We start from the raw sequence: 11,056 nt of genomic DNA, 5'->3' as shown, positions 1-11,056 counted from the left end.
TATCCATGTTGCACCAAAAATGAAATGCAAAGAAAGGAAAGGTATCACATGCACTTTTAATTATGAGAAATGTTTCCTTCTTGCAGTTCTGATTTTCCTGTACCCACCAGCTTCAGAAACCCAGGAAAATCTGAATCTTCCACATGCAAGTTTCCTTTTCCCAAAGCTCTTGTGAATACATTTCACATCAAGTTCCAAAACTCTAACTTTGAAGAGTGGTCCTCACAGGATGGCTGGTAGTCACTGCAAAGGGTTCTTGCACTCAAAATTCTTTGGTGAATGTTTTCTTCAATAATGAACTAAAATTTAAGATATCTTCTGTCCTATTTGGAAGGATGGAACTTTTTGGTAATGGATGGTGATGATGGTAGCACAACACTATGGATGCTATTAACACCCAAGTGTATATATGTATTTGAGTGCTACTAAAAGGAAAATGTTATGACTCCCAGAGATGAGCCTTGTTGGTACTGAGAGATTATGACCAAGCACCAACAACCAAATATGCATGTGGAAGTAGACTATGACCGAAATGAGGGAGCATTAAATATTTTTTATGACCAAAAGAGTTCAAAATGAGCAGAGAGTTCATCCCAGACATTATGTCATGGTGGAAAACTCAAGTGTCAGATGAATGGATAAAAAAACTGTAGTATAGGCAAATAATGAAATATTATTCAGTCATAAAAAGGAATAAAGTTCCTAAGCCATGACACGAATCTTTAGAACATTGTAATGAATGAAACAACACACAAAAAGATGAATACTGTTGATTACCCTTTAGGGAGAATCTAGAAAAATTTAGAGATGGAAAGTAGATTAGAAGGCTGGGAAAAAATGATGGAGAGTTATGTTTAAAAGGAAAATGTTTAATTTATGAAAAATTTTAGATAATGAATGCAGATCCTCTGGGGGAATTCACTAATTACCACACTATAAAAACTTCAAACAAAAGCCCTACAGACATCTCTACACTATAGGCAAAGCACAAAGCTCCATGAAATCCACACCTGTTCAGCTGGCCCTATACAGGAATTCCCTACATGTGATTCTTCTACCCTTTTTACTTCCATCTGTAGTTTTCACAACCATCAAACATATGTCTTAGAGATGTGAATCTTCAAACTGTTCATATGCCAATTGAGCCCTGAATCCCAGGAGAGTCGTGGCCAACAGTTACTCTCCAGTTCTTCAGATTTGTCCAGGACAACAACATGATGATGGTGGGCAAGTCCATCCCCCAACTGGGGAGAATCTATAGTTACAAGCAAAACAGTTAATCATGGACATAGGTAGACTTATTGTTTTTGGTATCATGTGGTAACAATGAACTTTTAACATTGATAAAAAGAGAGTGACTACCAGAGTTTCAGAGGGAGAAGGAATGATAAGCAGGCAGAACACTCTTTTTAGGGCATTGGAATTGTCCTACATGTTATTGCAATGACAGACACATGGCATTAGACGTTTGTAAAAGCCTACAAAACTATACAGTGTGAAGTGCAAAAGACACACTATAGACCTTGATTAGTAGCAGTGCTTCCATTTAGTTCATCAAGACTAGCAAATGTTCATCACTAATGGGAAAATATGTATGAGGGTGGGTATAGGTCACACAGGAATCCCCTATACTTTTGTAAGGAATCCCCTTACTTCTCTGTAAGTTAAACTTTCTCTAAAGTTTATAATGATTTTTAAAATGGAAATATTAGATCATATGTTTGAAAACAGAATAAACTTTTAAATCCACAGAAGTACACTATACAGGCAGTAAACACCAAATTAAATCATGGAATATAGTTAATATTATGATTATTTAAATGTGCTCTCACCAATTGTAATAAGTGTTCCACATTGATGCAAGCTGTTATTAGGGTGGTATATGGGAATTCTGCATTTTATGCATGATTTCACTGTAAATCCAGAACTTTCCTAATAAATAAAAAGCAGCAACCTCTAGCAACTAGTCTCTACTTCTTGTCCTCCCCAGTGCCTCTACTAGTAGGAATAATTGTGTCCTCATTTAGAAATCCAAAGCATAATACATATGATCCACATCTGTAGGCCAAGCCCTTTTTCGCGGCCCCTTCTCTCCAGACTAGGAATTTCCTGGAGAATATTAAGAAGACCCAAACAAGGATTTCTATTTATTCCATCTACTTCAGCAATCATATAAATACACACAAAGACAGAAATACTTGTTTGTGTTTATTTCTAACTATTATCATTCCAGTGTGCCCTTCTTTAATTACCCAGTTCTTTATTTCTCTCCTGCCCAGGAGAAGCACCTTGCCACCATTTCATGTTTCTGAAGTAGCTTTTTATGCCTTGTGATATTTTACATAAACTTTGATGCTCTATCATTTCCATTTTAAAAGCTCCAAGAGCCCTGAAACGTGAACACATAAAAAAGTATTACACACACACACATATATATAAACATTAAAAGCTGTATTTTTTCTGGGCAATATTAAAATATTAAATTAATTCCTACAGGTCCTGTATTGGAGACTATTCCTTCATCACTTGTGATTTCTTAAACTTTCTCCCCCATGAGTTCATATAATCCCTGCATGCCTATATTATCTGTATTGCTGTGGGAGGGGTCAGGAGATAGACATGACAATTAAAAGACTGATTATATGAATAGAAAAGTGATGGAAGACTCTAGTGAGTAATTCCATAGAGATGCGTAGTCATTTTTGGAGAAGGTGGTTATAAAGCCTTAGGGTGAGCCAAACCTTAATGTAGGAGTTTGACTGTGGAAATGAAACCCATGGAATGATGTTTCAGGGAAATGGAGCTAATGATTCAGCCTTCCATCCATTTGAGTGGCCTGGGCTGGTCATGCGCCTTTATTAGGCTTAAACTTCCCCATTCAGAACCTGTTTTGAAACAGTTCTCCAATGTTCCTGTCTCACAATGACTCCCTGCCTGACCTGGGGTGCATAAAGTCTTACTCTTAACCTCAGTTCCTCCACCACAGAAATGAATTTCCCAGCAAGTGACCACTGCATTTCAGTCCCCACTGCCCATTATCCTCACCCATCCTCTCCGTTCTCTGTGCTGGTCCCTTCCTCCCTTGGGTAGTACTGCAGGGGATTGGGCCACAGGTCCTCATTGATGATCTGATAGAGGAAACAGGTAGGGTTAGGCCAGGGTAAGAACCTCATTCCCCAAGCAGCTAGGGGCAGGCCAACAAAGGCCACTTCTGATGATTCCCAGAGTTGCCCCACCTTAGCAATTCTGTTATACACTGCAAAGTTGTGGTCGGAGAACCAGTTGAAGAAGTTAAGGTTATCATTGTGATGCCTGCGACGGGAGGCCTGGCGTCCATAATCCCGGAACCACTGGACTGGAGTGGAATGAGAGGCCCTATATCCTGTAGAAAGAGGAAAATGTCATCCAGGGACTGGATCCTTTCGGTTTAAGGCCCACCCCTACCATCTGCCATGATCCACCTGGAAAGCCATCTCTTACCAGTGATGTTAATGTCATACTCCTTAATGATTACTTCATTCTGGAAATACGGGTTTCTCCTAAAAAAAATGTGATCTTGCAGTGGTTCTTGGCTTGGGTGTTCTCCACCTGCCATGACGACATGGAGTAGACATGTACAATCTCTTCCTAGAAGACCCCTGCCTGTTTCCATGGATGAATTATTTCCCCTTGCTGGCCCCCACCCAGCTCTAGCACCTCAGTCTTCCCTGCCTCACCTCCAGATTGGTCATGTAGTTAAGCATGTCTTCATCTTGGTCAGTGATCATGGCTGATATCTGGGGATGGTTCAGAATCTGCATTGAGTCAAGGAGCCTTCAAAGCTAGGAATGAAAGGGTTAAAAGCAGGCAAAGCATATCTGGCATGCAACCAACATAAGGCAGGACATCTACCAGATAATCTGCCATTGTAGAGCTCTCTCTCAATCGCCATCCTTCATGAGAGGTTGCTTAGGCTCTATGGTCCTCTCGGTTTTCTGTGGCTGTCTGTACTCACATATGGACTGTTTGTTTCTAAGGAGCTCTTGATCCCTCTCTCTCCTATGTGCCCTCCTGTCTCTTCTGCCCTGATCCTTCTTGGGTCTGGATGTGTGTTCTCTGGGCTCTCAGTGAGGACATGGGGATGTTCACATAAGGCTATGACCTGAAAAATGTCCTCTGGTTTAACATGAGCTACATGGCTATGTTTGGAGCTCTGCTGGCATCACACAGTACAAGGAGATGACATATATATTTGGAGGAACAGTGCATGCAGTGAAGATAGTGCCAAGCAAGGGACAGCAGCTGTAGTGCAAAGGAAATCACTATTTGGAAAATGTGGTGTTTGGCAAGGAAATAGTGGCAGTGACAACACAGCACGTACATGACAGGATGGGAGTTTGCACAACATCCGGTCGGTTATTTTCCACGAAAAAGTGTGCTACACGTACCTGCTGTGTGTGAAAGTTTCTTTATGCTGTTTTTAATGCTGCATACAGATCTCCACACATACGTAAACACCCACGAAGTTTCCCCACATTACGCATAAGCCCAAAGGTTTCAGGCACCTTTTGCCTAGGATTTGCGTGAGTGTGGTTCAAGAAAGGCCGTTGTCTCATCCCTGGGCCCGTTGGTTCCCAACTGTACCCACCCCAGCTGTGAGTAACCCCTCGCCAACTGGCAGTGCCCTCTCTAACCACCATTTCCCTAGGTGAACCCCATGGAGGCCACCACGTGTGAGCAATAGGAAGGATACGGCTTTGACCCAGAAACCAGGAATACCCTGGATGACGGCTTTTCTGTTGTCCATGTGTTTTTTGCGCCTCTGCCACAGGGTACGCTTCAGCCGAAAGAAGGCCCTGCTGGCTTCGGCATTCACTGGCTCCAGATCTAACTGAAGGGCTAACAGCTGCTCCAAGGAGGGTCGGGTACTGGTGGGTCCACGTTCTGGCCGTGCCTGCCTGTTTTGCTTCCGCCTCTCCGCTAGTTTCTCCTCTCGCTCCTCCTCTACTACTATAACCGCCACCTCCAGTATATTCTCCACTACCACATCCTTCCCCACCTCTGCCTCGTCTTTCTTTCCCCGGATCTCGGTTGCCTGGAAGGCTACCTCCCCACATACCGGGGCCTCCCCCGACTCCTTCCCTCCAGCTGGGGCCTGTGCCTCCGGCCCTGCCCTGCAGCTCTGTGGGGACCGCTCGCCGGCAGGCCCCAGCGACTCTCCTACCAGAGGGCCGCTTGCCAGGCCAACGAGGTGTTCTGAGCGTGCCTGGGGAGCCGGGCCTTCGCCAGGACCCGCTTCACTCGCCATGTGGCCCGGGCCGGTGCAGGGAAAGACCCCGCACACGCTCTCCCCAGGCCACGCCCGCGGGTACAGCAGCGCCCCCTAGCTACGCGGGTGGGCCCCGGCAGCCTGTGGCGTTGGAGACGTCCTGGGCGCATGCGCAGCGTTTGGTGACGGCACGACGGCCAGTGACGGGGAAAGCCGCGCTTTCCACGCCCCACGCCGCTCCCTCCCCCCCACCCCTCCGGCGGCGCAGAGCCCTGGCCCCTCCCGCTCCTGCCCTTCCCCGCTCCTGCCCCGCCCTCACACTGGGCTGGAGCAAAGCCTGCGCCTGCAACCCGCAGCCCAGCCTTCGAGGGAGCGAGTCTGCAGGGCGCTGCTCACCTCCAGCAGGCTGGTGGGGAACGTGCGTGGCGCTCAGTGAAGGTCAGGTCAGGGCCCGCGCGGGGACCCCGGCTGGTTCTGGGGCGGAATTTCCTAAGCCATGGAGGCAGACCCCGCCATACAGGATCTGGCTGCCCGCAGCGATTATCCCGCCCACAAAACCTAAGCGGAGCCGGGAAAACTGCGCCCTGGCAGCCGAGCACCGGTGCCCGGAAAGGCGCCCTGTTCTGCCCCTAAGTTTCATTTTGGGGGCGCTAGGCCGCCTACCTGAAACACCTTCGCTCCTACGCAGGGAGGATGGCAAGAGGGGAAAAAAAGCCTTTCCCAACCTAGAGGAAGGTGGGTCTTAATCTCGATCCCATCCGATTATGAACGTGCATGATAGAGGGTCTCCTTCATCACGGTGTGTGGACTTACAGGTCCGTGACTTCCTGGAAGTCGTTCTTCTGGAGCGTCTGTTCTGCTTTTCCATACTTACCGTCTTTCCTTATTATTTTTCCTTTTGCAGTACATATCTTGTAAGGCTTGCTAATAAAATACTTTCTTTCTCCCAAGAGAGTATTTCCCTCCTTTCCCGTGGTCGGGAAGTAAACGTGTTTCCTTCCATGTGATGAAGCAGAAGCCGTGCTAAAATTCAAATTTGATGTTACTGCTGTCAAGATTTCTTAATCTTGCAAATATTTAAAGATATTAATAGATTGTATGTGGGGAAGTGGTTGTAAATATAAAATTTTTAGGTCTTCTGAATACTGTGACAGTCAATTTAAGACTTATGCACCAACGTTTTTCAAGATCAAAATGATTATTTAAAAATTAAGAAAATTTCACAAAAATTCAATTATTAGTTAACAGAAATCTGATGTCACTTTTGTGTTAAGAAATTCAAACATTTGAATGCTCTGAAATATGAAAACACAATAGAAAGGGTTTACATTAATTAATTCAGGAAATAAGGAGAAAGCAGTCAATGTGAGAAAGTATTTATTAAGGGAATAGCTAGTGAGATCCTGTTCAGTATTGTATCACTTGTATTTGTGATGTTTTGTGTTGTGTATATCATAATGTCAACAGTTTAGCTCTACCAGCTATATCCATTGTGTTGCAGTAATCATTATTGAAGAAAGTGGTAATGGCGGCTGGCTGTTTAAGCAGCTTTCTTCTTGGCCTCTTCCAGCCAAGGCATGAGGGCCAGATTTATGGAGGATTTGCACCAATAGGAACCACAAGTGTGGGCTCACAGTGTACAGCCTTGAGACTGGTGAGGCTTATCTGTCTCCACTTGCCTTCAGATTTTCATCCAGGCAGACAGCGTAAAGGCCACCAGAAGGAAACTTTGGGAAGAGCTTTAGGGCTTAGGCTCAATACTCTCTAGAAGCAATTTGTGTAATATACTTTATCCACACTATAAAACATCTTTCAATTTTTCTTTTTTTCTTTGTAATGTACACATCTTTATTAATGTAAAACACTATCACGTTTGAGCTAGTTAACTAGTGGGCAAAGAAAGTGAAAAATGTGAGTACTTCAATAAAATCTGTGTTGTATCCTAACCTAAACTCTGCCCACTTCCCTAGTAACAGCTAACGGCACAAGACCACAAGTCCGCCCACGAGTTTCTGCCAACCCCCAGCCGCCCCATAACCATCACTCCTCCTGCTCTACCCCCGCCCCCCTCATTCTCTATATAAACCCCTGCACCTCCGTAATAAATTAGACTTGCTCTGCACTCCAGACTGTCTCCGTGGTCTCTCCTTACCACGCATCCTCCCACGCCTTAGAAGCCCCGCTCTGGCCCACTCCTCGCCTGGGTCTTAGAGCATCATCGTCGGCCGTGCCAGCCCCTCGGTCTACCCCCGCTGACCCCCGACCCCTCAGGGAGCAAGCAGCCCGTCAAATCTGCAAGGAATAATCGATTCTATTTTGCATCTAAGGAGGAAAAACAAGTCATTTTCATTTCCTTACCTTCCTCTTACTCTCTTTATAAAAATCATAGGAATAAATAAAAATGATAAACTCAAAAACAATTTATTCAAATCCCAGAAGTTGGCACTTGAAGTGTTTGTCAGATCTATCTTTGGAACAATTTTGAATATTGGGTCTCCACATCTGAAAATCCTCAGAAAAGTATACTCAGGAACATTAAACACAATCCTCAGGATTTCAGTAATCCTCTCTAGAATTTAAGATTCATGCTTTTTCTCAAATTATGTTCATTCAATAAAAAAAAAAAAATTATGTTCATTACTTTTTTGTTGTTTGACTTTTTGTTTTCCCTTTCTCTCTTACTTTAAAAAAAAACTTTCTTTCTCTTTACACATCAATTCTTTACGGTTTTTTTTAGTTGGTGACCCCTTTTTTTAGCTTATGAAAAGTAAATCATCAAGGAAATTGGTCTTTACATAGTTAATGTATGTCTCTGTGCCTGTGGGTTGTGATCATAGGGAAGTTATAGTTTGCTGCCTCATCTCCCCCCTCCTAGTTTTCTTCAAGTCTCTGCGTTAGTGAATGGAGAAATGTAAAAGGAAAAAGCTAAGTAACCATTTATAGCATGTAACCAAATGCAGGTTTTGGGACACTTTCCAGCTCTTTTTGATAGTAAAACCTTTGGCTGCTCACTGGCATGTCCTTTCTGTATATAGAAAATTGGTGGGGAATAAGGCGTAAACATGGCAAGTTGTTCATGGCAAGTGCCTGTTTATTTGTGTACTATGGAAAATAAATAGTACTGGGTGATGGCAATTGTTAGGAAAGGGCTGAGAGAACTTTAGGAGTTTTTCAGAACACTGTATACATGTTCTGAATAATGTTTATGACGGTGGTATATTTATCAGGTAAAAACGACTGACAACATATTTTAGAAGATTTCATTTCTCCTCAGTATTTTTAGCAATGCTATAAAGGAAGTTCCACCACCAAAGTAAATACTAGGATAGTAAATTATTTTTGACTCATGGGTACAATACACAAAATATTAAAGGAAACAAAATGGTACAATTTAAACTATCCAGTGATAATGGCTATTGCAGTGTTCAGGATGGAGACATTGTGGCATTCTCAGGTTGCTAGGAGAATGTCTTTCTCTTGCTAGAGGGAACTTCCTTTTTAGGAGGAGAAAACTCTAAAGAAAGATTTTCTCTGTTACTGTTAGGAGGGAAAGGCTGTAAAGAAATAACATACCTTCTCTGATAAGCTCATGTTGCCAGGAAAGTAAGGACCTATCTTCCTCAGTACTAGAGGGACACAAAGAAGACACCTAATTATCTCCTTCTATTTGCCCATGCCTTTGTGTATTCCACATTCTCAAATGTGGGAGGGATATCTAATTTGCTTCTAACCTATACAATATGGCAAGTATAATAGATGTCACTGGAGTTATAACATGTCAACTCTTAGTGCCTTCTTTTTCTTCCAGAGAAAGAGGAACTTTCTTTGTTGACTTGAACAACTTACTGAGTACTGTTGAGGCCTTCGGACACTAGCCAGCAAGAACCCAGGCCTTCAGTTTATTGTGTGAAAGAAAATTTATTCTGCCATCAACTGGGATGATATTGGAAATCATTCCTTTTCCAGAAGATTTCAAATGAGAACAGAGCTGCCCTGCAGGTTGGGTACAGTTCAATGGGAGCTTGTACTGGGGACCAAGCTAAGTTCTGCCCAAAATACTAACTACTCTAGCTATGAGATAGTAAACAGGTGTTGTTATAAGCCACTCTATGTGTATAAATTGTTTATGTGGCAACAGAAAATGAATACATCCTCTCCTTCCTTTACTTGTGGAAAAAGCCTGTTAATTCCCTACTGGCGTCTACTGGATAAATTCCCATGTTATCCAGTTGATAAGAAGGTAAATTCTGTTATCTTCTGAGATTTCTTGTTTTGTACATATTAATTTGTTTTATTCTGTTAATTTGATCAATCACTTCTGTATCCCGACTTATGTTCTTTAGTGTCTGTTCTATCAGTAAAGGACACAGAATATTACTGTCATCTGCCCATTTCTTCTTTACATCTGATTGCTTTTCCATTATAGGATGGGAAGCAATGTTATGGCTTGGATTGTTGTGTCTTCCTAGTGGATTGACTTTAGTATAAATAAAAGAATCCCATATTATGCCAATGTTTCTTTATATAAAGTCTGTTTTGCTTGATGATAGGGGAGCTATCTTAATAAATCTTGTTACACTTTATTTCCCAATTTTATTTTGCTCACTTATCTAAATGCTTACATTTAAATTATCTTTTTTTGTGTTGGCACCATATAATGTTGTCATCATGTAATGTAAGTATGAAGACCTTAAGTCTCATGTTGAATTCCACATACCACATATATATGAGAAATTAGAAAATTAGTTTTCTCTGTCTCATTGTTTCATATTTTCCTGTATCAATGCCCCATCACTTGATGACCTTTTTTTCTCTGTGATCATATTTTTATAATAACTTTTATTCAATTTCCCCTTCTATAGATTTTGGTTAATAAGAGAAGGTAAATTTCCTTGCAAAAAGTTATGGTGACATGAATTATTTTTAAAACAATGGTATCTTAAAGCTAGACACAATCTGAGGTTAAGTAATCCTCTACTCTCCCTGTTGACCTTCAAAAATCAACACTTAAAAGTACATGAGCAATGGTTCTCTTTCTGTCCTTCTATAATCTTCCCTTACACTAATACAAAACTGGAATATCCTCTTTTATTTTGTCTGAGGCTTTAAATACACTACTCTCTCCCTGAAGAGTTCATACACATTGTACTCCTTTTGATAATCTAGATGAGGTTGACATACCCTTCATAGTTCTTTCTCTGCATGCCCTACTTAGATTATTTTTCACTTTCACACTGCTATATAAAGTAATTTAGGTGTTCAAAGATATCAGAATAAGTAACAGCAGGGCACATTCTTCCTTGAGAAATGGCAAAAATATAGGCAGAAAATCCCTGAGGTGGTGGTGTTCAAACTCTGGAGGTTAGGAAACCTGGTACAGCATCTAGGAAGAAGCAGGACGGGTATCAGGACAAGTATGAGTCAACTGCTTTCCAGCCTGGTGCCCATCCCCAACACTTGAGACAAGCAGCCTCAGGTACAGACTGGTGATGGCTAGCTGCCATGGGCTGAAACGGGCAGAGAAACCTTCCTCCCTGGAAACAGGTTGGGGCAGGGACAAGGGCCAAGCCAGGCTTCTGATCAGATGTTTTGAACCCTGGGTCTCAGCTGAATTGCAATTCCACATGGCCATGTCAAAGCTCCTTGTTGCCATTTTTTGGAACACCAATCCTAATAAGATTGGATACTGTAGAGTAAGAAAAAATAACAGCAAAACACTCCCTTTGCTAAGGCAGTGGTGAACAGCTGGACAAAAAGCACGAACTACTAGGCAAGTAAAAAGGAAGAAAAAGTCCCTTTAGAAGATCA

At 42.5% G+C, this 11,056-nt stretch overlaps 1 protein-coding gene across 1 annotated transcript; it reads right to left on the bottom strand.

Moving 5' to 3' along the window:
- Positions 1 to 2,195: 2,195 nt before the first annotated feature.
- Positions 2,196 to 5,393, bottom strand: LOC139438340 (testis-specific Y-encoded protein 2-like). Its single transcript, XM_071213431.1, has 6 exons — positions 4,733 to 5,393; positions 3,717 to 3,794; positions 3,481 to 3,588; positions 3,237 to 3,382; positions 3,046 to 3,128; positions 2,196 to 2,389 (listed from the first exon to the last, which is right to left on the bottom strand). The coding sequence occupies exons 1-3, from the start codon at positions 5,285 to 5,287 to the stop codon at positions 3,511 to 3,513; spliced, it is 711 nt and encodes a 236-aa protein (XP_071069532.1). The 5' UTR covers positions 5,288 to 5,393; the 3' UTR covers positions 2,196 to 2,389; positions 3,046 to 3,128; positions 3,237 to 3,382; positions 3,481 to 3,510.
- Between the last annotated feature and the right edge of the window lie 5,663 nt (positions 5,394 to 11,056).

This window comes from Dasypus novemcinctus, chromosome Y (assembly GCF_030445035.2).
Source record: "Dasypus novemcinctus isolate mDasNov1 chromosome Y, mDasNov1.1.hap2, whole genome shotgun sequence".
Taxonomy (NCBI): domain Eukaryota; kingdom Metazoa; phylum Chordata; class Mammalia; order Cingulata; family Dasypodidae; genus Dasypus; species Dasypus novemcinctus.
This window is presented reverse-complemented; position numbering and strand designations above follow the sequence as displayed.

Coding starts and splice junctions, on each gene's coding strand:
- LOC139438340 (XM_071213431.1), bottom strand. CDS start 5,287: ATGGCGAGTGAAGCGGGTCCTGGCGAAGGCCCGGCTCCCCAGGCACGC. Junction 3,795..4,732: donor CTGGTTTCTGGGTCAAAGCC/GTATCCTTCCTA, acceptor GACTCAATGCAG/ATTCTGAACCATCCCCAGAT. Junction 3,589..3,716: donor ACTACATGACCAATCTGGAG/GTGAGGCAGGGA, acceptor TCGTCATGGCAG/GTGGAGAACACCCAAGCCAA.